General features: G+C 42.2%; 1 protein-coding gene across 1 annotated transcript; it reads left to right on the top strand.

The window, feature by feature from the left end:
- The first annotated feature begins 11,742 nt into the window (after window positions 1–11,742).
- Window positions 11,743–23,033, top strand: LOC138890139 (uncharacterized). Its single transcript, XM_070173501.1, has 4 exons — window positions 11,743–11,810; window positions 11,856–11,995; window positions 12,176–12,621; window positions 22,911–23,033. The coding sequence occupies exons 1-4, from the start codon at window positions 11,743–11,745 to the stop codon at window positions 23,031–23,033; spliced, it is 777 nt and encodes a 258-aa protein (XP_070029602.1).
- Window positions 23,034–27,865: the final 4,832 nt, after the last annotated feature.

Genomic DNA, 27,865 nt, shown 5'->3' with positions numbered 1-27,865 from the left:
TTATTATTATTTAATAAAAACGTGTTCAAACAAAATTGTAAAAAACAGTGTGTTTTTCACCGTTTAAAAACTCTACTGTTCATAATTCTGTATATTAATCCAAAATTTCACAACTAATAGAATACAAAACAGTCACGTTTTTATTAATATAACATTGTGATTATGATCTAACACAAAAAACGCAACTAAAACAAATTAATAGTATTAATCCACTGGTTATGCATATATGTATTAATCCATAATTACATATTTAATAGTACTCTAACAATAGTCATGTTTTTATTAAAACCAACACTGCTATTCATAAAAAATGTAATTAAACAGATTGTCATTCAAAATAAAACCGTTTTTTTTGCATATGTATGTTAATTTATAATTTTAGAAATAATATACAAATAAATACAATCACATTTTTTACATAGAATAATAACATGTTTTAATATTGCTCCATACATGTTGTATTACATTATCTAGTTAGTTGTAAGCGACGTCATACCAATTATTACAAATTGCACAGCGGAAGCAAGCAAACATCCAGGCATCAAATACATGTAAACTAGACAATGCTATAATCACTAGATTAGAAGCCCTAACCTCTTTAAATCGTTGCTCGATATGACAACCCAGCCAGTCATGTCATGAGTTACCACTCTGTTTCTCCCATTTCTGCTTCTTATTGCTTTGTCTATCAGTTCTATATGTGATCGGGTTGGTTGGCTCGGGTTCGGAAAGGATTTAGTAAGGTTTGAGATACTTAGTCTCTTTTGAGGAAGCTTAAGTTGGAAAAGTCAATTTGATGTTGACTTATATGTTAGAGGGCTCGGATGTGAATTCTGATGGTTCAGATTTCTTCAGGAGGTGATTTGGGATTTAGGAGCGTGATCGAAATGTGTTTTGGAGGTTTGGAGTAGATTTAGGCTTGAATTGGCGAAATTGAATTTTTGGCATTTTCCGGTTGATAAGTGAGATTTTGATACAGGGATCGGAATGGAATTTCGAGAGTTTCAGTAGTTCTGTTGTGTCATTTGGGATGTGTGTGCAAAATTTCAGGTCATTCAGACGTGGTTTGGTATATGATCAAAAGCGTAATTCGGATGATTTTGGAAACATAGGCTTGAATCTGATGTGTTTTGGCCGATTCGATGTTGTTTGAGGTATTTTGAAGATTGGTATAAGTTTGGATGGTGGTATATGATGTGTTTGTGCTTTTGGTTGAGGTCCTGGGGGCCTCAGGGTGATTTCGGATGGTTGGCGGAAAGATTTGGAGTTGGTTGTGACAGTTGAAGTTTCCCATTGCTGTCATAACAACACATGCGGCTAGGGGACCGTAGGTGCGGTCTCGCAGAAGCATGATTTTGGCCGCAGATGCGAAATGCCTGGGCCAGAAGGTATAAATTATTTCCTTCGCGATTTTTGAGCAATTCCACCATTGCTAAGTCGGTTTTTGGGCGATTTGAAGAAGGGTTTCAAGGGGGTTTCATTGAGGTAAGGATTTTGGACCTAAAACTCGTTTCTATGATATTATTTCATGGATTAGAGCTGTAATTAATGGAATTTAAGGGTTTAAATTGGGGGAAATTATGGCTTTGTATTGGAGACCTGGACTTGAGGATTTGAGGGGCCATTTGTGGTCGAATTCTGGTACTTTTGATATGTATGAACTCGTGGGGAGATGAGGAATCTATTGATGTGAATTTTATCGAATTCTGAGACATGGTCCCGGGGGTTGGTTTTGGTAATTTCAGGATTTATATTGCAAATTGATTATTTTTTCTTGGGCTTCATTCCCTTAGCATATTTTGACGTCGTGATTCTGATTTAGGATAGATTCGACCCGAGTGGAGGCCGATTCGAGGGGCAAAGGCATCGCGGGCTAGAGTTTGGACTGGATTGAGGTGAGTAATGATTTTAAATCTTGTCCTGAGGGTATGAAACCACGGATTGCACATCATTGTTCTATATTGAGGTGACGCACACTCTAGATGACGAGCGCGGGGTTGTGCACTATTTGGGATTTTGACTTAGTCCATCCCAAAAAATTGTTTTACCGCATATTTGATTTAAAATTATTTGTTATCATCATATTTTGGGCTGAATGCCATATTTGGGTCTCGTGCCAACTATTTGAACCCTTAGGGGATTTTTACTAATATTTCCTCACTATTTTGACTTTATACTTGACCTCAGTCATGCTATATTCTATTGTTTTCATAACTCAACCATGTTTACTCTACTTTAACACATAAATGATATTTTAATTGATATTTTGGGCTGAGCACTACGTTTTTCTATTGCCCGAGTGGCTTGTGAGATTTTGACTGAGTAAGGCCGGGGGCCTATATTGTAAGGAAACACTAATTATGATTTTGAGGTCGAGGGCATGAAATTTGTACGCCACGAGGTGGCTTGTTGATATGAGGCTGAGAGCCTAGTGATGATGCCACGAGATGACTTGATATTGCACTTAGGACGTAGAGGGCCCCTCCAGGAGTCTGCACACCCCCAGTGAGTGTCGGTACCCATTGTGATGTGAGATATAGCCCGATGGACTGGTTATTGTTCCATGTGTTGCTCGACGGGCTGATTCTTTATGTGCTTACCTTTTCTAGTTGCCTATCTTTTACTTGTTTAACTGTTTAAAAAGGCATTTTAAGAAGCTTAAACAGAACTAAAGTGACTTTGCATATTTTTACTATTTCATTACTTTTACTGGCTTTTACTGCTTCCTTATAGCCTATGATGTGCCTTACGTGATTTCTTATTTCTCAGTCTTCATTTATTTTTATTACTCACTGAGTTGGAGTACTCACTTTACTTCCTGCACCCAGTGTGCAGATTCAGGCGCTGCATATCCTGCTTATGAGGGTTGAGAGCTCCCGATAGATTTCGGAGTTCACGAGGTAGCTGCTCAGCGTTTGCTACCCCGTGCTTGTCCCCCTTTATCTCATTTCCTTTCTCTTGCTAGTGATTCTGTAATAGCTTTGTAGACTCTTCAGACTTGTAGTATATTGATAGATTCTCATGACTGGTGACTCCCCGATGTCGGGCTGTGTTTGTTTTAAATTTCGCAAATTATACTATTCATAACTTATTTTGGGATTTTATCATGTTTAAGACTTAATACTTATTATTTTAATTGCTTAAATTGAAGTGGGAATGTGTCGGTTGGCCTTGTCTTCACGAGAGGCCCCATCATGACCGGGTCCTGGTTTAAGGTTGTGACAAGTTGGTATTAGAGCCTAGGTTATATAGGTCTCATGAGTCATGAGCATGTTTAGTAGAGTATCGCGGATCGGTACATAGACGTCTGTATTTATCCTCGAGAGGCTATAGAACCTTTAGGAAAAACTTCATATTCTTGAAATTCTAGCCGTGCGAATTAGTTGATCCGAGCACTAAACTTCTGTTATTCTATTCTCTCACAGATGGTGAGGACATGCGCTACCAGTCAGGATGGATAACCACCAGTACCACCAGCTATGGCCACTAGAGGCCAAGGACGCGGTCGTGGTTGCGGTAGGGGCATAGGTATGGCCCGCACAACAGCTAGGGCAGCACCTGCAGATCCACCATCCGCCCCAGTTCAGGATCATGTCCTAGTTGTGGACGCTCCAGTAGCTCCAGCTTAGGCACCAGCTGTGCCCATTGTGATTTCGGATCTTCAGGAGGCCTTGGCTCAGATTCTATCAGCTTGCATTGGCCTAGCGCAGGTGGTCTCAATTACTACAATCGCAACTACTTCTCAGGTCGGCGGAGGCACTCAGACTCCTGCCGCTCGCACTCCTGAGTAGGTCGTGCAGGGACTTCAGACACCGGGGGCACATCCAACCCAGCCGATTGCAGCTGCTCAGGACTATGTAGTTCCTGCCATACTAGAGAACGAGCAACGTAGGTTAGAGATGTTTGGTAGACTTCAGCCTCCGACCTTCAGTGGTGCAGAGGACGAGGATGCCCAAGGTTTCTTAGATAAGTTTTAGAGGATGCTTCATATAGCGGGTATTCTGGTGACCAGCGGGGTCGCTTTCACTACTTATTAGTTTTCTGAAGCTGCCTTCATTTGGTGGGAGGCTTTTGAGAGGCGTAGGCCTGTTGGTGCATCACCCCATACCTAGCAGCAGTTCTCTGTTCTCTTCATTGAGAAGTATGTGTTGTAGTCTCATATAGAGAAGCTACGCAGGCAGTTTGAGTGGTTGCGTCAGGGAGAGATGACTGTGACACAGTATGAGATGAGGTTCTCTGAGTTAGCTTGTCATGCTATTTGGTTAGTTCCGAAAGATAGAGAGAGTATTAGGAGGTTTGTTAATGGCCTCACTTATCAGCTTTGTATTCTTATGACCAGGGAGAGGGTGACTGGTGCTACCTTTGAGGAGGTTGTAGACATAGCTCGTGAGATTGAGTCAGTTCGTCAGCAGAAGCGAGAGGAGAGGGAGGCCAAGAGGCCTCGAGGATCTAGTAGTTATAGTAGTGCTTCTTCAAAAGGTCAGTTTCAGCTGGCAGAGGCCGTTTATTCAAGCATGCTCAACCAGCTCGCATAGGTTATCGTGGGCATCATCGAGTCATGGTTCCCACAGTTCTCATCAGGGACAGTCATCACTTGGTGCCCTTCCAGCTCAGTGTTCGTCATGTGCCCCATCAGTTCAGGGCTCTTCTATGCTAGGTGTATCTGCTAGTAATTCCGGTGCAAGTGGTTCCCTTCAGTTCCCGTCTCCAGAACCTGGGAGTTACTATGAGTGTGGAAAGATGGAAAATATATGGAGGTAGTTTCCTAGTCATCTTGTGGGTCCATCTCAGCAGAGGGGTCAGCCATCGGCTTCAGCGCTAGTTAGTTCACTACCACCTGCCCAGCTAGCTAGGGGTGGAGGTTAGTCAGCTAGGGGTCGCCCTAGAGGGGGAGGTCGATCAGGTGGCAGTCACGCCCATTTCTATGCACTTCCAGCTAGACCCGATGCTATTGCTTCCAATGTTATTATTACATGTATTGTATCAGTCTGCCACAAAGATGCTTCTGTATTATTTGATCTCGGTTCCACCTTTTCTTATGTGTCATCATACTTTGCTCGTTATTTGGATACGCCCCGTGAGTCTCTTGTTTCACCTGTTCGTGTATCTACTCTGGTGGGCGATACTGTTGTTGTACACCGTGTGTATCGGTCGTGTGTGTTGACTATTGGGGGTCTGGAGACCCAAGTGGATCTTTTATTACTGTGTATGGTGGATTTTGATGTCATTTTGGGCATGGATTGGCTATCTCTGTGTCATGCAATTCTGGACTGTCATGCCAGGATAGTCACATTCACTATACCGGGTATGCCACGAATTAAGTGGTGAGGTTTGACTGATTATGTTCCCACAAGAGTAATCTCATTCTTGAAGGCCCAGTGTATGGTTGGGAAGGGTTGTCTTTCGTATCTAGCCTTTTTGAGGGATGTCGGTGCAGAGACTCCTAGTATTGATTCTGTTCCAGTTGTGAGGGATTTTCCCGATGTGTATCATGTAGACCCGCCGGGCATGCCACCGAACAGGGATATTGATTTTGGTATTGACCTGGTGCCGGGCACTCATCCCATTTCCATTCCGTCGTATCGTATGGCACTAGCGGAGTTGAAAGAGTTAAAGGAGCAGCTTCAGGAACTCCTTTATAAGGGGTTTATTCGGCCTAGTGTGTCACCTTGGGGTGCGCAGGTTCTATTTGTGAAGAAGAAGGATGGCACTATGAGGATGTGCATTGATTATAGGCAATTGAACAAAGTAACTGTTAAGAACAAGTATCCTTTTCCTCGCATATTATTTATTCGACCAGCTTCAGGGAGTGAGAGTGTTCTCTAAGATTGATCTCCGTTCAGGTTATCACCAGTGGAAGATCAGGGACTCAAATATTCTCAAGATAGCTTTTAGGACCCGATATAGTCATTATGTATTCTTGGTGATGTCTTTTGGGCTGACCAATGCCCCAGTAGCGTTCATGCATTTGATGAACAACGTGTTCTGGACGTATCTCGACTTGTTTGTCATAGTCTTCATTGATGATATTCTGGTGTATTCGCGTAGTCAGGAGGAGCACGCATAGCATTTGAGAGTTATGTGGCAGAGATTGAGGGAGGAAAAGCTTTATGCAAAATTCTCCAAGTGTGAGTTTTGGCTCAGTTTAGTGGCTTTGTTGGGTCACGTGGTGTCCAGCGAGGGTATTCAAGTTGATCCGAAGAAGATAGAGGCGGTTTAGAGTTGGCCTAGACTGTCCTCAGCCACAGAGATTCCCAGCTTTCTTGGTTTGGTAAGCTATTATCGTCAGTTTATTCAGGGATTCTCATCTATCACATCTCCCTTGACCCAGTTGACTCAGAAGGTTGCTTCATTTGTATGGTTGGATGAGTGTGAGGAGAGCTTTCAGAAGCTCAAGACAGCCTTGACCACAAATCCAGTGTTAGGTTTGCCATCACCTTCAGGTTCATATACCATGTATTGTAATGCTTTGAGAGTTTGTATTGGGTGTGTATTGATGTAGGAGGGTAGAGTTATTGCTTATACTTCTCGTCAGTTGAAGCCCCATGAGAAAAACTACCTCGTTCATGATTTAGAGTTGGCTGTCATAGTTCACGCGCTGAAGATTTGGATGCATTACTTGTATGGTGTCTCTTGTGAGGTGTTTACTAATCATCATAGCCTCCAGCACTTGTTCAAGCTGAAGGATCTTAATTTGAGGCAGCGGGGGTGGTTGGAGTTGTAAAGGATTATGATATTACTATATTGTACCATCTGGGGAAGGCCAATATGGTGGCCGATGCTTAGAGCTGAAAGGCATTGAGTAAGGGGAGTTTGGCATATATTCCGGCTAGGGTGCCGTGAATATGTATCAGGATCTGAGATAGCATTATTAGTGGAGAAGAATGAAGAAGGACATTGTGGGATTTGTAGCTTGGTGTCTCAATTGTCAGCCAGTGAAATATGAGCATCAGAGACCGGGTGGCGTGCTTCAGCAGATGGATATTGCAGAGTGAAAGTGGGAGCAGATCACCATGGACTTTGTAGTTGGTCTCCCACGGACTTTGTAGAAGTTCGATACTATTTGGGTGATTGTGTATCGGCTAACCAAGTCCACGCACTTCATTCCTGTGTGTACTACCTATTCTTCAGAGCGTCGGCAGAGATCTATATCTAGGAGATTGTTCGTTTGCATGGTATACCAATTTTCATCATTTCATATAGGGGTACTCAGTTCACATTGCAGTTCTGGAGGTCTGTGCAGCGAGAGTTGGGTACTCAGGTTGAGTTGAGCACATCCTTTCACCCTCAGACGGACAGGAAGTCCGAGCACACTATTCAGATATTGGAGTACATGTTGCATGCTTGCGTCATTGATTTCGGGGGGTCATGGGATCAGTGTCTACCGCTTGCAGAGTTTGCTTATAACAACAGCTACTAGTCGAGTATTCAGATGGATCCATATGAGGCTTTGTATGGGAGGCGGTGTAGATCTTTAGTTGGTTGGTTTCAGCTGGGTGAGGCTAGGCTATTGGGGACAGACTTGGTGCAGGATGTTTTAGAAATGGTGAAGGTAATTCCGGACAGGCTTCGTACAGCGCAGTCAAGGCAAAAGAGTTATGCTAACATGAAGGTTCAGGATGTGTCCTACATGGTTGGTGAGAAGGTTCTGTTGAAGGTTTCGCCCATAAAGGTGTTATGAGATTTGGGAAGAAAGGTAAGTTGAGTCCCCGGTTCATTGGGTCTTTTGAGGTGCTTCGGAGGATTGAGGAGGTAGCTTATGAGCTTGCTTTGCCACCCAGCTTGTCGAGTGTGCATCCGGTATTTCATGTTTCTATGCTCCGGAAGTATATTAGGGATCCATCTCATGTTCTAGATTTAGCACATTTCAGTTGGATGGTAATTTGACTTATGATGTGGAGCCAGTAGCTATTTTGGATCGTCGGGTTCAAAAGTTGATATCAAAGAATATAGCTTCAGTGAAAGTGCAGTGGAGAGGTCGGCCCATGGAGGAGGCTACCTGGGAGACCGAGCGGGAGATGCAGAGTAGATATTCTCACCTGTTTGAGGCTTCAGGTATGTTTCTTGACTCGTTCGAGGACGAACGTTTGTTTAAGAGGGGAGGATGTGATGACCTCGCATGTCGTCTCATGAGTTACCGCTCTGTTTCCCCAATTTCTGCTTCTTATTGCTTTGTCTATCGGTTCTATATGTGATCGGGTTGGTTGGCTCAGGTTCGGAAAGTATTTTGGTGAGGTTTGAGACACTTAGTCTCTTTTGAGAAAGCTTAAGTTAGAAAAGTCAACCGGATATTGACTTATGTGTTAGAGGGCTCGGATATGAATTCCGATGGTTCGGATAGCTTCGGGAGGTGATTTGGGACTTAGGAGCGTGATCGAAATGTGTTTTGGAGGTTCAGAGTATATTTAGGCTTGAATTGGCGAAATTAAATTTTTGGTATTTTCCACTTATAAGTAACATTTTGATGTAGGTGTCGGAATGGAATTCTTAGAGTTGAAGTAGTTTAGTTGTGTCATTTGGGATGTGTGTGCAAAATTTCAGGTCATTCGGACGTGGTTGGTATACTTTTTTATCAAAAGCGTAATTCGGAAGATTTTTGAAACTTAGGCTTGAATCTGATGTGTTTTGGTCGATTCAATGTTGTTTGAGGTGTTTTGAAGATTGGTATAAGTTTGGATGGTGGTATATGATGTGTTTGTGCTTTTGGTTGAGGTCCCGGGGGCCTCGGGGTAATTTCGGATGGTTGGCAGAAAGATTTGGAGTTGGTTGTGACAACTGAAGTTTCCCTATGCTATCATAACCGCACCTACGGCTAGCGGACCGCAAGTGCGGTCTCGCAGAAGTGAGATTTGAGCCATAGATCAGGAATTTCGCTGCAGATGCGAAATGCCTGGGCCAGAAGGTATAAATTATTTCCTTCGTGATTTTTGAGATATTCCACCATTGCTAAGTCGGGTTTTGGAGCATTTTGGGCGATTTGAAGAAGGGTTTCAAGGGGGTTTCATTGAGGTAAGGATTTTGGACCTAAAACGCGTTCCTATGGTATTATTTTACGGATTAGAGCTGTAATTAATGGTATTTAAGGAATAAAATTGGGAAAACTAGGGCTTTGTATTGGAGACCTAGACTTGAGGATTTGAGGGGCCATTTGTGGTCGGATTCTGGTACTTTTTGTATGCATGAACTCGTGGGGAGATGAGGAATCAATTGATGTGAATTTTATCGAATTCCGAGACGTGGTCCCAGGGGTCAAGTTTTGGTAATTTCGGGATTTATGTTGCAAATTTATTATTTTCACTTGGGCTTCGTTCCCTTATCACGTGATTATGATTTTTGATAGATTCGACGCGAGTGGAGGCCGATTCGAGGGGCGAAGGCATCGCGGGCTAGAGTTTGGACCGGATTGAGGTGAGTAATGATTTTAAATGTTGTCCCCCCGGATTGCACATCGTTGTGCTATATTGAAGTGACGCACACGCTAGATGACGAGCGTGTGGTCGTGCACTGTTGTGGATTGTGACTTAGTCCATCCCGAAAGATTGTTTTACCGCATATTTGATTGAAAACTATTTGTTAGCATCATGTTTTGGGCTGAATGCCATATTTAGGCCTCATGGCAACTATTTGAACCCTTAGGGGATTTTTACTGATATTTCCTCACTATTTTGACTTTATACTTGAACTCAATCATGCTATATTCTACTGTTTTCATAACTCAGCCATATTTACTCTACTTTAACACATAAATGATATTTTAAGTGATATTATGGGCTGAGCACCATGTTTTACTGTTGCCCAAGTGGCTTGTGAGATTCTGACTGAGTAAGGCAGAGGGCCTATGTTGTGAGAAATCACTGATTATGATTTTGAGGCCGAGGGCTTGAGATTTGTAGGCCACAAAGTGGATTGTTGATATGAGGCCGAGAGCCTAGTGATGATGCCACAAGATGGATGGATATTGCGCTTGGGCCGTAAGGGGCCCCTCTAGGAGTCTGCACACCCCCAGTGAGCGCGGGTACCCATTGTGATGTGAGATATAGCCCGAGGGGCTGGTTATTGTTCCATGTATTGCCCGAGGGGCTGATTCTGTTGGTATTGTGCCCAGGGGCGTTTTCTTTATGTGTTTACCTTTTCTAGTTGCCTGTCTTTTACTTGTTTAACTATTTAAAAAGGCATTTTAAGAAGCTTAAACTGAACTAAAGTGACTTTGCATATTTTTACTGTTTCATTACTTTTACTGGCTTTTACTGCATCCTTATAGCCTGTGATGTGCCTTACGCGATTTTTTATTTCTCAGTATTCATTTATTTTTATTACTCACTGAGTTAGAGTACTCACTTTACTCCTTACACCCCGTATGCAGATTTAGGCACTGTAGATCCTGCTTGTGAGGGTTGACAGCTCCTGACAGATTTCAGAGTTCACAAGGTAGCTGCTCAGCATTCGCAACCCCATGCTTCTCCCCCTTTATCTCATTTTCTTTCTCTTGTTAGTGATTCTGTATTAGCTTTGTAGACTCTTCAGATTTGTAGTATATTGATAGATGGTCATGACTGGTGACACCCTGATGTCGGGCTTTGTTGGTTTTAAATTTCGCAAATTATATTGTTCACTACTTATTGTGGGATTTATCATGTTTAAGACTTAATAATTATTATTTTAATTGCTTAAAATTGAAGTGGGAATGCTTCGGCTGGCCTTGTCTTTACAAGAGGTGCCATCACAATCGGGTTCGGGTTTAAGGTTGTGACAAGTTGGTACCAAAGCCTAGGTTATATAGGTCTCACGAGTCATGAGCAGGTTTAGTAGAGTCTCGCAGATCGGTATGGAGACGTCTGTATTTATCCTCTAGAGGTTGCACAACCTTTAGGAAAAACTTCATATTCTTGAAATTCTAGTCGTGTGAATTTCTTGATCCGAGCACTAAGCTTTTGTTATTCTATTGTCTCGCAGATGGTGAGGACACATGCTACCGGTTAGGATAGACGACTACTAGTACCACCAGCTGTGGCCACTAGAGGCCAAGGACGCGGTCGTGGTTACAGTAAGGGCAGAGGTGTGGCCCTCATAGCAGCTAGGGCAGCACCTGCACATCCACCAGCCGCCCCAGTTCAGGATCAGGTCCTAGTTGTGGACGCTCCAGTAGCACCAGCTGTGCCCATTATGATTTCGGGTTATCAGGAGGCCTTGGCTAAGACTCTATCAATTTGCACTGGCCTAGCACAGGCGGTCTCAGTTACTACCGTCGCAGCTACTTCTCAAGCTGGGAGAGGCACTCAGACTCCCGCCACTCGCACTCTTGAGCATGTCGTACATAGACTTTAGACACCGGGGGCGCATCCAGCCCAGCCGGTTGTATCTGCTCAGGACTATGTAGTTCATACCATGCCAGAGGACGAGCAGTGTAGGTTGGAGAGGTTTGGTAGACTTCAGCCTCTGACCTTTAGTGGTGTAGAGGGCGAGGATGCCTAGGGTTTCTTCGATATGTGTTAGAGGATGCTTCGTACATCGGGTATTCTGGAGACCAGCGGGGTCACTTTCACTACTTATAAGTTTTCTAGAGCTGCCTTCACTTGGTGGGAGGCTTTTGAGAGGCGTAGTCTTGTTGGTGCAGCACCATTTACCTGGCAGCAGTTCTTCGTTCTCTTTCTTGAGAAGTATGTGCTGCAGTCTCGCAGAGAGAAGTTGCGTAGGTAGTTTGAGCGGTTGCGTCAGGAAGAGATGACTGTGACGCAGTAAGAGATGAGGTTCTCCGAGTTAGCTCGTCATGCTATTTGGTTGGTTCCGACAGATAGAGAGAGGATTAGGAGGTTTGTTGATGGCCTCACTTATTAGCTTCGTATTCTTATGACCAGGGAAAGGTTGACTAGTGCTACCTTTGAGGAGGTTATAGACATTGTTCGTGAGATTGAGTCTGTTAGTCGCCAGGAGCGAGAGGAGAGGAAGGCCAAGAGGCCTCAAGGATTTGGTAGTTATAGTAGTGCTCCTTCAAGAGGTCAGGTTTAGCACAGTAGAGGCCGTCCATTCAGGCATGCTCAGCCAGCTCACCCAGGTTATTGTGGGGCGTCATCGGGTCATGGCTCCTACAGTTCTCATTAGGGCCAGTCATCACTTCGTGCCCTTCTAGCTCAGAGTCCGTCCCGTGCCCCATCAGTTTAGGGCTTTTTTATGCCAGGTTCATCTGCTAGTCATTTCGGTGCTAGAGGTTCCCTTCAGTCCCCGTATCCAGCACACGAGAGTTACTATGAGTGTGGAGAGATGGGTCATGTATGGAGGCACTGTCCTCGTCGTCTTGCGGGTCCATCTCAACAGAGGGGTCAGCCATCGGCTTCAGCGCCAGTTACTTCACCACCACCCGCCCAGCCAGCTAGGGGTGTAGGTCAGTCACCTAGGGGTCGCCCTAGAGCGGGAGGTCGATCAGGTGGCGATCAGGCCCATTTCTATGCACTTCCATCTAGACCCAATGCTATTGCTTCCGATGTTTTTATTACAAGTATTATTTTAGTCTGCCATAGAGATGCTTTTGTATTATTTGATCCCGGTTCCACCTTTTCTTATATGTCTTCATACTTTGCTCTTTATTTGGATATGTCTCGTGAGTCTCTTATTTCACCTGTTCATGTATCTACTCCGGTGGGCGATACTGTTGTTGTAGACCATGTGTACCGATCGTATGTGGTGACTATTGGGGATCTAGAGACCCGAGTGGATCTTTTATTACTGTGTATGGTGGATTTCGATGTCATTTTGGGCATGGATTGGCTATCTCCATGTCATGCTACTCTGGACTGTCATGCCAAGACAGTTACATTGGCTATATCGGGTATGCTATGGATTGAGTGGTGAGGTTTGACTGATTATGTTCCCAGTAGAGTAATCTCATTCTTGAAGGCCAAACATATGGTTAGGAGGGGTTGTCTTTCATATCTAGCCTTTGTGAGGGATGTCGGTGCAGAGACCCCCAGTATTGATTCTATTCTAGTTGTGAAGGATTTTCCTGATGTGATTCCTGCAGACCTATCAGGCATGCCACCAGACTGGGATATTGATTTTGGTATTGACCTGGTGCAGGGCACTTAGCCCATTTACATTCAGTTGTATCATATGGCACCATCGAAGTTGAAGGAGTTAAAGGAGCGGCTTCAGGAACTACTTGATAAGGGGTTCATTCGGCCTTGTGTGTCACCTTGGGGTGTGCCGGCTCTATTTGTGAAGAATAAGGATTGCACTATGAGGATGTGCATTGATTATAATCAATTGAACAAAGTAACAGTTAAGAACAATTATCCTTTGCCTCGCATTGATGATTTATTCGACCAGCTTCAAGGAGAGAGAGTGTTATCCAAGATTGATCTCTATTCAAGTTATCATCAGTTGAATATCAGAGACACGGATATTCTTAAGACAACTTTCAGGACCCGATATGGTCATTATGAGTTCTTGGTGATGTCTTTTGGGCTGACCAATGCCCCAGCAGCATTCATGCATTTGATGAACAACATGTTTTGGCTGTATCTCGACTCATTTGCCATAGTCTTCATTGATGATATTCTGGTGTATTTGCGTAGTCAGGAGGAGCACGCAGAGCATTTGAGAGTTGTGTTGCAGAGAATGAGGGAGGAGAAGCTTTATGCAAAATTCTCTAAGTGTGAGTTTTGGCTCAATTCAGTGTCATTATTGGGGCACGTGGTGTCCAACGAGGGTATTCAGGTTGATCCGAAGAAGATAGAGGCAGTTCAGAGTTGGCCCAGACCATCCTTAGCCACAAAGATTTCCAGCTTTCTTGGTTTGGCAAGATATTATCGTCAGTTTGTTCAGGGATTCTTTTCTATCGCATCTCCCTTGACCAAGTTGACTCAGAAGGGTACTTCATTTGTATGGTCGGATGAGTGTGAGGAGAGCTTTTAGAAGCTCAAGACAGCCTTGACCACAACTCTAGTGTTAACTTTGCCATCAGCTTCAGGTTCATATACCGTCTATTGTGATGCTTCGAGAGTTTGTATTGGGTATGTATTGATGCAGGAGTATAGAGTTATTGCTTATGCTTCTCGTCAGTTGAACCCTCATGAGAAGAACTACCCCATTCATGATTTGGAGTTGGCTGCCATAGTTCACGCGTTGAAGATTTAGAGGCATTACTTGTATGTGTGTCTTGTGAGGTATTTACTGATCATCGCAGCATCCAACACTTGTTCAACCATAAGGATCTTAATTTGAGGCAGAGGAGGTGGTTGGAGTTGCTAAAGGATTATGATATTACTATATTGTACCATCCGGGGAAGGTCAATGTGGTGGGCGGTACTGTGAGTCAAAAGGTAGTGAGTATGGGGAGTTTGGCATATATTCTAGTTAGGGAAAGACCTCTTGCAGTTGATGTTCAGACCTTGGCTAATCGGTTTGTGAGGTTGGATATTTCGGTGCCCAGTCGGGTATTGGCTTGTGTGATTTATCGGTCTTCCTTATATGATCGCATTCGAGAGAGACAGTATGATGATCCACATTTGCTTGTCCTTAAGGACAGAGTTCAACACGGTGATTCCAGAGATGTGACTATTAGTGATGATAGGGTGTTGAGGATTCAGGGCCGGATTTGTGTGACCAGTATGGATGGGCTTCGGGAGTTGATTCTGGAGGAGGGCCACAACTCGCGGTATTCCATTCATCCCGGTGCCGCAAAGATGTATCAGGATCTGAGACAACATTATTGGTAGAGAAGAATGAAGAAGGACAATGAGGGATTTGTAGCTCGGTGTCTCAATTGTCAGCAGGTGAAATATGAGCATCAAAGACCGGGTGGCTTGGTTCAGCGGATGGATATTCCAGAGTGGAAATGGGAGCGGATCACAATAGACTTTGTAGTGGGCTCTCATGGACTTTGAAGTAGTTCGATGCTATTTGGATGATTGTGGATCGGCTGACCAAGTCCGCACACTTCATTCCAGTATGTACTACCTATTCTTCAGAGCGGTTGGCAGCGATCTATATATAAGAGATTTTTCGTTTGCATGGTATCCCAATTTCCATCATTTTAGATAGGGCACTCAGTTCACATCGCAGTTTTGGAGGTCAGTGCAGCGAGAGTTGGGTACTCAAGTTGGGTTTAGCACAGCTTTTCACCCTCAGATGGACGGGCAATTCGAGCGCACTATTCAGATATTGGAGGACATGTTGTGTACTTGCATCATTGATTTCGGAGGGTCATGAGATTAGTTTCTACCGCTTGTAGAGTTTCCTTATAACAACAACTACCAGTCGACTATTCAGATGGCTCCAGATGAGGATTTGTATGAGAGGCGGTGTAGATTTCTAGTCGGTTGGTTTGAGCCGGGTGAGGCTAGGATATTGGGGACAAACTTGATGCAGGATGCTTTAGAAAAGGTGAAGGTAATTCAGGAGAGGCTTCATACAGCGCAGTCGAGGCAAAAGAGTTATGCTGACAGGAAGGTTCGGGATGTGTCCTACATGGTTGGTGAGAAGGTTCTGTTGAAGGATTCACCCATGAAGGTGTTATGAGATTTGGGAAGAAGGGTAAGTTGAGTCCTCGGTTCATTGGGCCTTTTGAGGTGCTTCAGAGTATTGGGGAGGTGGCTTATGAGCTTGCTTTGCCACCCACCTTGTCGAGTGTGCATCCGGTAGTTCATATTTCTATGCTCCGGATGTATATTGGGGATCCGTCTCATGTTCTAGATTTCAGCACAATTCAATTGGATGGTCATTTGACTTATGATGTGGAGCCAACAGCCATTTTGGAGCGTTAGATTTGAAAGTTGAGATCAAAGGATATAGCTTCAGTGAAAGTGCAGTGGAGAGGTCGGCCCGTGGAAGAGGCTACGTGGAAGACTGAGCGGGAGATGCAGAGCAGATGTCCTCACCTGTTTGAGGCTTCACGTATGTTTCTTGACTAGTTCTAGGACGAACATTTGTTTAAGAGGGGGAGGATGTGATGACCTGGCCAGTCATCTCATGAGTTACCTCTCTGTTTCTCCCATTTCTACTTCTTATTGCTTTGCCTATCGCTTCTATATGTGATCGGGTTGGTTGGCTCAGGTTCGGAAAGGATTTGGTAAGGTTTGAGACACTTAGTCTCTTTTGAGGAAGCTTAAGTTGGAAAAGTCAACTGGATGTTTACTTATGTGTTAGAGGGATCGGATGTGAATTTCGATGGTTCGAATAGCTTCGGGAGGTGATTTGGGACTTAGGAGCATGATCGGAATGTGTTTTGGAGGTTCAGAGTAGATTTAGGCTTGAATTGGCGAAATTGGATTTTGGGCATTTTCCGGTTGATAGGTGAGATTTTAATATAGGGGTCGAAATGGAAATCCGAGAGTTGCAGTAGTTCTGTTGTGTCATTTGGGATGTGAGTGCAAAATTTTAGGTCATTCGGGCGTGGTTTGGTATACTTTTTGATCAAAAGCGTAATTCAGAAGATTTTGGAAACTTAGGCTTGAATCTGATGTGTTTTGGTCGATTCGATGTTGATTGAGGTGTTTTTAAGATTGGTATAAGTTTTGATGGTGGTATATGATGTGTTTGTGCTTTTGGTTGAGGTCCCGGGGGCCTCGGGGTGATTTCGGATGGTTGGCAGAAAGATTTGGAGTTGGTTATGACAGTTGAAGTTTCCCATTGCTGCCATAACCGCACCTGCGGCTAGGGGACCGCAGGTGCGGTCTCGTAGAAGTGAGATGTGAGCCGCAGAAGCGGGATTTTGGCCGCAGATGCGAAATGCCTGGGCTAACAGGTATAAATTATTTCCTTCGCGGTTTTTGAGCTATTCCACCATTGTTTTGTCGGTTTTTGGGTGATTTGAAGAAGCGTTTCAAGGGCGTTTCATTGAGGTAAGAATTTTGGACCTAAAACTCGTTCCTATGGTATTATTTCAGGGATTAAGGCTGTAATTAATGAAATTTAATGGTTAAAATTGGGGAAACAAGGGCTTGGTATTGGAGACCTAAACTTAAGGATTTGAGGGGACATTTGTGGTTGGATTATGGTACTTTTGATATGTATAAACTCGTTGGGAGATGAGGAATCTATTCATGTGAATTTTATCGAATTTTGAGACGTGGGCCCGGGGGTCAAGTTTTGGTAATTTCGGGATTTATGATGCAAATTGATTATTTTTGCTTGGGCTTCTTTCCCTTAGCATATTTTGACGTCGTGATTCTGATCTTGGATATATTCGACGCGAGTGGATGCTGATTCGAGGGGCAAAGGCGTTGCGGGCTAGAGTTTGAATCGGATTGAGGTGCGTAAGGATTTTAAATGTTGTACTGAGGGTATAAAACCCCGGATTGCACATCGTTGTGCTATATTGAGGTGACGCACACGCTAGATGACGAGCGTGGGGTCATGCACTGTTGGTGATTGTGACTTAGTCCATCCCGAAAGATTGTTTTACAGCATATTTGATTGAAAACTATTTGTTATCATCATGTTTTGGGTTTGATGCTATATTTGGGCCTCGTGCCAACTATTTCAACCATTAGGGGATTTTTACTGATATTTCCTCACTGTTTTGACTTTATATTTGAACTCAGTCATGTTATATTCTACTGTTTTCATAACTCAGCCATGTTTACTCTACTTTTACATGTAAATGATATTTTAAGTGATATTTTTGGCTGAGCATAATGTTTTACTGTTGCCCAAGTGGCTTGTGAGATTCTGACTGAGTAAGGTCGTGGGCCTATGTTATGAGGAAACACTTATTATGATTTTGAGGCCGAAGGCCTGAGATTTGTACGCCATGAGGTGGCTTGTTCATATGAGGCCGAGAGCCTAGTGATGATGCCACGAGATGGCCCGATATTGCACTTGGGTCGTAAGGGGCCCCTCCAGGAGTCTGCACACCCCCAATGAGCGCGAATACCCATTGTGATGTGAGATATAGCCCAAGGGGCTGGTTATTATTCCATGTGTTGCCCGAGGGGCTGATTCTGTTGGTATTGTGCCCGAGGGGCGTTTTCTTTATGTGTTTACCTCTTCTCGTTGTCTGTCTTTTACTTGTTTAACTGTTAAAAAAAGCATTTTAAGAAGCTTAAACTACACTAAAGAGACGTTGCATATTTTCACTATTTCATTACTTTTACTGGCTTGTATTGCTTCCTTATAGCCTATGATGTGCCTTACGTGATTTCTTATTTCTCAGTCTTCATTTATTTTTATTACTCACTGAGTTGGAGTACCCACTTTACTGCCTGCACCCCGTGTGCAGGTTTAGGCACTGCAGATCTTGCTTGCGAGGGTTGAGAGCTCCCGACAGATTTTGGAGTTCACGAGGTAGCTACTCGACGTTCGCAGCCTCGTGCTTCTCCCCCTTTATCTCATTTCCTTTCTCTTGTTAGTGATTCGGTAAAAGCTTTGTAGACTCTATAGACTTGTAGTATATTAATAGATGCTCATGACTGATGACACCCCGATGTCGGGCTGTGTTGGTTTTAAATTCCGCAAATTGTACTGTTCACTGCTTATTTTGGGATTTTATCATGTTTAAGACTTAATACTTATTATTTTAATTTCTTAAAATTGAAGTGAGAATGTGTCGGCTGGCCTTGTCTTCACGAGAGGCGCCATCACAACCGGCCCCGGGTTTAGGGTCGTGACACTCAAATTCTCCACACAGCAAGAATCCAGGGCTGCAAGCTTCTGCTATATGCCAAGTAAAACCTTGGACGATTTTTTGCTTTTGGGTGGGCAAGAACAATACAACTCTAAAAGTTGAGTTATTTGGTGAAATTAGTCTTCCTTAAGTAGGCTAGTTTTTGGCCGAAAATAAGGTCCAAAAACGTGTAGGATTTTACCCAAGTCAAGTCCAGATTTTTACTAGGTATAGCAGAGACCACAGAAATAATAAGAGGCTACCAATTATAGCATTAATTCGAAATTAACATGAATTAATTCTTACTATAATTAATTATAGTTTATTTCATTAAAAACTGCAATAGAACTCTTCAATATAAATTTTGAAAATTCAGTAACACCTATTTTAACTCCCCATGTTAAGATCTCAAATATCAGTTAATTAAATTAAATTACTTAAAATTTAATTTAATCAACATATTAAATCCTCTGTAATTCCGCTTAAACTATTTCATGTGACGGATACCAAATCCACTAGCCGGGTTTTCACATGAAAGCTTACAAGCTTACATAAAGGAGTATCATCAAACTCAAAACCGAGTCATGGATTCTATCAACTAATTCTTATTTTACAAATGTTATTCGTTATTGTCCAATCTATTAGGCATACACTAACTCTGAATAGAGTCGTCCCTTTTGATAAATCAAAATAATAAACAAATTACATTGATCATAATAATTATATCAAGATTAGGAATATAAGCTCATTTAATGAATTAGAGAAAATGTTTTATATAAATTCAGTAAAAAAATATTTTTTCTCTACTTGGTCCGTTCAATATTTGCACAAGAAGTCAGAGTAAAACCACTCCCATAATCAAGACAAATTATACTATAATCTTGTGCTACAATCATCAAGATATTTTGTCCAATAATATCTTTGATTGTGAAGATAGTTTATTAATTATGAAAACCGACAATTTAACCTTTTGTGCATGAGCTAAGACTCCATACACTAAATTGTCTACTATATAACTAAAAGGACACACATATAACAAATGATCTATTTAAAATAGTACTTTATTGAATTGAATAATTAAATAAACAGTTGTTCCATAAAGAATAAAACAAAATATTATGTATAAACCGCATGGTTAATAGTATATTCCATCATATTCAAACCCAAAAGTGAATATGATATACCAAGGGAATTGACCTCCATACTCTGCGACGTAAATACAATTGCAATCATACTATTTAAGCAATTGAAATAAATTTATTTCATTTTCCTTAAAACTTTTGACGTGTCAGTGGAATGTCAATAACGACGAGGAATTGAACGACTTGTATAGAAAGTATGCATTTAAAAGCGTATGTGTTCTTGCTTGTTCTTCATCATCTTCATCGTTAGGACAAACTGTAATTTTAGTTTAGGACTCTAGCAATGTATTACAGTTCACATAATAGGAGTTTTAAACTACTTATATTATGATGTAATTTCATATGTATAAAATGTGAACTTCAAGATAATATGCTGGATTTTTTTTTTGGTGTTTTGACTAAGAATATGTAAGGCCCCGTAAAATTTCACCTAAAATCTGGTGTTTCGTGATGGCAAGATAGACTTATGTGTTGATGATTGTTTCGCTGTACAGACGTTTTGGGTTGAACAGTGCGCTTGGGAGTGGAGGAGAATTTTTGGCAAGAGCAGGGCGTTTTCTGCGGTCCATTCTGCAGTCGCAAATCTGATCTGTGGACCGAAGATAAGCCGCAGAGTGAAGCAGAGAACTGGGCAAATTTTGAATAATTTTTTGCGGTCAATTATGTGACCGCATAATTGTTTCGCGGGTCGCACATCAATCGCAGATCCTGCATGAAGACTTTCAGAGGGGAATTCTACGGCGCATTATGGGACCACAAAACTAGTATACGGATCGCAGATCTGCCGCAGACCCAACCGGAACAACCCAGTTTTGGGACCCTCTTTTGCGGTTCCCTTTGGGGGGCGCATACCCATTTTGCGGTCAGGTCTGCGACCGCAGACCCGGCTTCGTAGAGTTTAAGTTTGAAATTTTTTACCCGATTTTATTTTTATAAAAACAACTTGTGGGTTATTTTGGCTGGTCCGAACTGATATTTAAAGAGAGGGGAGTGGTCTAGAGTGAGCGGGGAAGTTTCTAAGATTATTGTCCATTAATTCTTGCTCAAAGTTGGAGAAATCACAAGGAGAAACTCACAAGTTCTTCATTCAAGAGGTAAGGTTTCATGTCCTAGTTTCAATTTCGAATTTAGGGTAAAAGATAGTGAATAAGGGGGAGGGGGTGATTCTTGGGTATGAGAGTGTATCTATGCATGCATGTACAATCATTAGTTGTAGGAAGTTTGTTGAGCTAAAATGCTAAAATGAGATGGAACCATTGACTTCTTCCTAATTTGTGTTCAATTTTGCTATATCTCTAAATAGATCGAAGTGGTTAAGATTTTCGGAACATTGTAGTAATTTAAGGAAGCTCAAGACGAGCTATGTTGGCTAAGCTCCTCCATTAGAATTGAACCTCACAATGTCCTTGTAAGTTCTGAGTTGCTCATTATAATTGATTATTATGAATAAGCCTTGTGTCAAAAGATATATGTGTTCAACATGTATTCCAAATATTCTTGTTATGTTATGTTACTATTTGAGAATGTGTTTAAAGTATGGGTTGCATATCCAAATGTTATAATTTCAAGTCGTGATACAAATGAAAGCTATTGTGCCAAATTGTAAGAAATCTCAATGTGCTTAAGACCCTTACTTGCTCCCATGTGTACTTAAAGTCTTGAATTGAAATGTTTTGTTTTCGATGATTTGCGATGATGTTTGAAAGTGAAAGAGGTGAGCATGAATATGAAATATGGCCAGTGTGCCAAGAATGATACTATATTTGGGGCCATTAGTGCCAATGAAACAAATTAGCGTATAAAAGATATTGAAATGAGTTGTAAATCCTTTTAATAAATAAATACTTTGGGATTATCGTTAGTCACTAAGTAAGGGTAGGTTGGAATAACCTAACCCCAAAACTACATATGCCGGTGTAGGAGTGAATTATGAATATCCCCCTTTATTTGGATGAGATGATTTCTAGAAAAGGGTGATGTCGATCCACACGACATTGTGATGAGACGGCCTAGTCGATCGGGTCGTGATCATACGACAAGCCGCACACATAGTAGTGATTGTACTTGAAATTATGATTGAGATAATTATCTATGGTTGATGTATTTGGGTAAGACGGCCTAGCCGATCGGGCCGTGATCGGACTCCGTGCTAAAATAACAATGGTATATCGGTGCTAAGACCTCCCAACTTAAAATAATGGAAATTTACTTGAAAATTATATTGCTCCTAACATGATATTTATTATTGTTTGAGATTCCCATTGATTCTTTCACTATTCGTTCTTGTATTTATCCCTTTTCTAATGAGTGAGTGTTTAGTTATACATACTAGTACTATTGATAGCAACACTCCCTCTTCTTAGTAGATTTGGTAAGCCCCACTTTGTTTCGGGGTCTTCTATCTCTTGTTCCCCATGTATTGTATTTGAGGTATAGCCAGATCCTTATTGCCGACATTATTATAGTATTATTTTGTATTCATTAGAGGCTCCGTAGACACAATGTGGGTTGTATATGGGTGTTGAAAAAGTCAAACTAGTCCTTTTGTATTTGAATTACTTGTTGCACTAAAACTGTGAAAGTGTATGTATTTTTAGATTTTAAAATGAAGTAACTAATGGTAACGGAAATTGTGTGGTTCCTCAATCCTCTTGATGTTAGTTAGTGAAATTTTTATTTATGAGCAAGTTGGATAGAAGGTAATCTAGCAGGCTTGCTCGGCCGGGGATTATCTCGGTTGAGCGTCGGTCGCGCTCCTTAAGGTTGGGGCGTGAAACATTTTGTATCAGAGCCTAAGATTTTAAAGTGTAGTAGGATGTCTCGGAGCCGTATCTAGTAAAGTCCTTCTTATCGGTGTGTTGTCAACCATATCCATAATTAGGAGGCTACTTGGGAATTTAGGAATAATACCCTTCTTTGATGTTCTAGATTGTGCGAAAGAGCTGATTGTAAGACTGTTCATCCTCTAACTCGTGCATTGCTCTAATTTTTAGTACATGAGAAAGCAATAACTAGCCAATGAGCCAATGCCACCCCAGGAGTGGTAGTTGATTCTCAAATCAAGAGGATCCCGGTGATGCTGGTTAGAACCTGATGATGCTGGTTAGAACCCGAGGGGTGAGAATATTCCCCTGAGTACTACACTGTCTGATTATACTACTCCTAATCAGACTGCACCTGTCCCTACACCTACTGAGGGTGCAACGATCCCTTCAACTGATATTCCAGTTCCACCTCCAATCCCAGCTTCCGATCCCGGTGTTTCAGATGGGGATCTTATGGGAGCCATATAGATGTTAGCTCAGATAATGGCTTCTCAGGCTCAGAGATCAAATGTTGAGCCTACTTCTTCTAGTCAGCCATGGGAATCTGCTAGTTCCAGGGTGAACAAGTTTCTTCAGTTAGACCCTCCAGTGTTCACGGGAACTAATCTCGAGAAGGACCCCCCAGGACTTCAATGATAAGATGCAGAAGACTCTTCGAGTTATGCGTGCTACTGAGACGGGGGGAGTGGAGTTGGCCTCCTATAGCCGGAAAGGTGTGGCCTATTCTTGGTTTGAGATGTGGGAGGACACCCGTGACGAGGGGAGCCCTCTGTCAAGGTGGAGTGAGTTTGCCAATATTTTCATTGGCCATTTCTTGCCTGACGAAACTAACAAAGCCCGTGTCGCCAAGTTTGAGAGCCTGAAACAAGGTTGCATGAGTGTGTTGGAGTATCATATGAGGTTTGGGCGCCTGTCCAAATTGCCATCTACATGTTGCCCACCATAAAGGCGAGAGTGAGCCGGTTTGTGCTGCGCCTTAACCCCTTAGTTATTAATGAAGCCGCTACAACTGCCTTGAATTCTGATATGAACTATGGGAAGATGGTGACATTTTCTCAAGCTACAGAGAACCATAAATTGAAGAATAGGATGTAGCGAGAGGGTAGCAGCAAGGTCCGATCCGCGGGCAACTTTGGTGGTTCTTTTGGTAGTGGTGGTGGTAGGTCAACATTCAGGTAGAGGATCATCAGGGCCATCCCAACCTTTTGCTTAGTCTTCAATCAGTGCACCGCCACTAGGGCCTAGTCAGCAGGAGTGGGGTCGTTTTAGTCCCGATTAGGGCAATAGGGGATCCTAACAGCAGGGTCGGGTTGGTGAGATATTCCAGTAGCAAAGGAGGCCCCCATGCCCTAGGTGCGGGAAAATACACTTAAGGGTTTGCTACATGGACCTACCCATATGCTACGGGTGCATATTGAGGAGTCACATTTAGAGAGATTTTCGTCTGTCCCACTAGGGTAGGGGCAGGGGCACGGCAGAACCATCCAGTTCTGTAGCTACTGCATCGACAACACCTCCTACAGCTCGAGGCACTCTAACAACCGCAGGGCATGGTGCAGCTAGGGGCGATACACAGAGTTCGGGACAACCCATCCATTTCTATGCTATGAGTTAGGGGTGGCAATTTGAGCCCAAACCCATCCAAGCAGCCCAACCCGACCAACCCGCCTTGAGATTAATGGGTTGAGCTACAATTTCGATTGAGCCCAAGTTAACCCATTATTTTTTATAGCCCATTCTGACCCATTAAGCAGCCGAAATACAACCCATGAAACTCAACCAAAACAAAGAGATCTCAACCTAACTTATTTAGAAATTTACTTAGTTGCCCCAATTTTACTTTTTTTTTTTGTATTTTCAATTTTTTGTTCTTTTGTTTTTATGCACCACCCACCAACCAAACACCCTACCCTACCCCTACCCCTACCGCCTAACCCTCGCGCAAACCCCCTCAATTTTTTTTGTTTTTGTATTTTCAATTTTCTGTTATTTTGTTTTTCTACACCCTCGCCCACAAACCTTCTAAATTTTTTTTTTCAATTTTCTGTTTCTTTTTTGTTTTTCTACACTACCCCCCTCTCCCCCACGCAAACCCCTTAAAAAATTTTCTTTTTTACTTTTTATTTTGTATTTTCAATTTTTAGTTTTTTTGCACTACCCCCCCCCTCAAATAATTATTATCTTTTTATATTTTTAATTTTCTATTTTTTTTGTTTTTCTGCAGCGTGCGCAAACCCTCTCAAAAAATTTCTTTTTAAATTTTTTTTATTTGTTCAATTTTCAGTGTTTTTGTTTTTCTGCACTACCCCCTCCCCCCCACCATCCCCCCCCCCCCCAAGCAACTAAAAAAATGTACTTTTTTTGTTTTTGTATTTTTAATTTTCTATTTTTTCATTATTTTGCACCACCCACCCACCCCCAGCCGTAAAATATTTTTCAACTTATATATTTTATTGTAAAAGCCTTTTTAATGTAAGATGAGCATGGTTCTTAAACATGGGTCAAGTTAGGCGAGCTGGGTTATGACCCATTGTTTAGCCCATCTTGACCCAGCCTATCTTAGCCCAATTACACTTTGGGCTGGGTTGGACAACGACCCATTTATTGACCTAACTCATCTTGACCCGCACAAATTCAGCTCAATCCGCCCATTTTCCACTCCTACTATGAGTCATCTCCAGAGTGCAGAGGCTTTTTTGGATGTTGTCACAGGCATATTGACTGTTCAATATCATGATGTATATGCTCTTATTGATCCCGATTTCACTTTGTCCTATGTCACTCCTTTTGTTGCTATGAAATTTTGGATAGAACCAGAACATCTTCATGACTCGTCCTTTGTATCTACTCTGATTGGTGAGTCTATTGTGGCCGCATGAGTTTATAGGGACTGTGTTGTCACGGTACGTGGCCGGGACACCATGGCCGATCTCATTGAATTGGGAATGGTTGATTTTGATGTAATCATGGGGATGGACTTGCTTTATTCATGTTTCTCTAATCTTGATTGTCGAACCAGAGCCGTTAGATTTGAATTAACGAATGAGCCAGTTATTGAATGGGAGGGGGATGATGTGGTGCCGAAAGGTAGGTTTATTTCTTACCTTAAGGGCACCAAGATGATCAGTAAGGGGTGTATTTACCATTTGGTATGGGTTATGAACGTCAACGTTAAGGCCCCTACACTTGAGCCTGTACAAGTTGTGAACAAATTTTCGCAGATCTTTTTGGATGAGCTCCCTAAGATCCCACCATATAAGGAGATTGATTTTGGGATAGATGTGATGCCAGCCACGCATCCTATATCTTTTCCACCTTACAGAATAACACCGGTAGAGTTGAATGAGCTAAAGGAACAATTAAAGGATTTGTTAGAGAAAGGTTTCATCCGATCGAGTGTGTTGCCTTGAAGAGCACCTATCCTTTTTGTAAGGAAGAAAGATAGGTCACTGAGGATGTGTATTGACTATCGGCATCTCAACAAGGTCACGATCAAGAATAAGTTGCCACTTCGAAGGATAGATGGCTTGTTTGTTCAATTCCAGGGTGCAAAGTATTTCTCCAAGATTGATTTAAGATTCGGGAATGACCAGTTGAAGATTAGGGAGCAGTATATTCCAAAAACAACTTTCAAGACCTGGTAAGGGCACTTTAAATTTCTTGTAATGCCTTTTGGGCTAACAAATGCCCCAACAGCTTTCATAGATCTTATGAATCGAGTCTTCAAGACTTTTCTAGACTCTTTCATGATAGTGTTTATGATGACGTCCTTGTATATTGACGAAGTCGAGAGGACCATACCGAACATCTTAGGGCAGTTCTATAGACTCTACATCAACACACGTTGTATGCAAAGTTTTCGAAATGTGAATTTTGGCTTGAATCTGCTACTTTCTTGGGTCATGTCGTTTCCAAAGAATGAATTAAGTTTGATCCTCATAAGATTCCAGTTGTGAAGAATTGTCCTAGACCTACAACTCCAACAGAGATTCGCAGTTTCTTGGGCTTAGCTGGGTATTGCGGAAAGTTTGTGGAGGGGTTCTCTACTCTTGCCTCCCAGTTCATTAAATTGACGCATAAGGCAGTTAAGTTCCTATTGTCAAATGCTTGTGAAAGAAGCTTCCAGGATTTGAAATCAAGATTAGCTATGGCTTTGGTGTTGACTATACCAGAGGGTACAGATTGGTTTGTGGCATATTGTGATGCTTCAAGAATCAGACTTGGGTTTGCATTAATGCAATATGGAAAGGTGATAGCTATTCTTCTAGGCAACTCAAGAATCATGAATAGAACTATCCACCACATGACTTAGAGCTCGTAGTGGTGGCTTTTGCATTGAAGATTTGGCATCATTATTTGTATGAGATCCATGTGGATATATTCACAGATTATAAGAGTATTCAATATATTTTCGGACAAAAGGAATTGAATATGAAGTATAGAAGATGGCTTGAGTTACTCAAGGGTTACGACATCTATATTTTGTATCATCCGGGGAAGGGTAATGTTGCAGCGGATGCTCTTTTCCAGAAGTCCATGGGCATTTTGGCTGACTTTGAGGCATATCAAAGGTCGTTAGCCAAGGAGTTTCATTGGTTGGCTAGTTTGGGAGCTTTTCTTATGGACTCTAGTGAATGAGGAGTGATTGTGCAAAATAGGGTTGAATCATATCTTGTGGTGGAGGTCAAGGAGAAGAAATACAACGATCCATTATTGGTATAATTGAAGGAGGGGATTCATAAACATAAGACCGTGGCCTTTTCTCTTGGAATGGATGATATTACGCTAAGGTACCAAGGGCGGCTATGTGTTCCAAATGTGGATGGTCTCTTGGAAAGAATCATGATCGAGGCTGACACTTCTAGGTATTCCATGCACCGGGGCTCCACAAAGATTTTTTAATAATCTTAAGGAAGTCTAATGGTGGAATGATATGAAGAGGAATGTAGCGGACTTTGTGGAGAGATGTCCAAATTGTCAGCAAGTAAAGGTCGAACCCCAATGGCCCGGTGGGTTGGCATAACATAGACATTTTTAGCCATTTTTCACCATTGTTGAGCGATTTTGAAGCTTTTTGAGAGAGATTGAAAAGGGATTCGAAGGGAAACATTTGTAGGTAAGATCTTTTAACCTAAAACTCGATTCTATGTTGATTTTCAATTGTTAAAGCATGAAATGTTAGGGGTTAAAGGTGAAAAATGGGGAAGTTAAGGTTTGAAATTAGAGAGGTAAAATTGGGGAATTGAGGGACCATTTGAGGTCCGATTTTGATGTTCTTGGTATGTATGAACTCGTGGGAG

The sequence above is a fragment of the Nicotiana sylvestris genome, chromosome 4 (genome assembly GCF_000393655.2).
Source record: "Nicotiana sylvestris chromosome 4, ASM39365v2, whole genome shotgun sequence".
NCBI lineage: Eukaryota > Viridiplantae > Streptophyta > Magnoliopsida > Solanales > Solanaceae > Nicotiana > Nicotiana sylvestris.
The sequence above is the reverse complement of the archived record's forward strand: the minus strand, read 5'-3'. Positions and strand labels throughout refer to the sequence as shown.

What these genes read in the sequence shown, in the direction of transcription:
- LOC138890139 (XM_070173501.1), top strand. Translation starts at nt 11,743, where the DNA reads ATGAGGTTCTCCGAGTTAGCTCGTCATGCTATTTGGTTGGTTCCGACA. An exon ending in GATAGAGAGAGGATTAGGAG is followed by an intron (nt 11,811 to 11,855) that starts GTTTGTTGATGG and finishes TCTTATGACCAG; the next exon opens with GGAAAGGTTGACTAGTGCTA. An exon ending in TAGTAGTGCTCCTTCAAGAG is followed by an intron (nt 11,996 to 12,175) that starts GTCAGGTTTAGC and finishes TTTTTATGCCAG; the next exon opens with GTTCATCTGCTAGTCATTTC.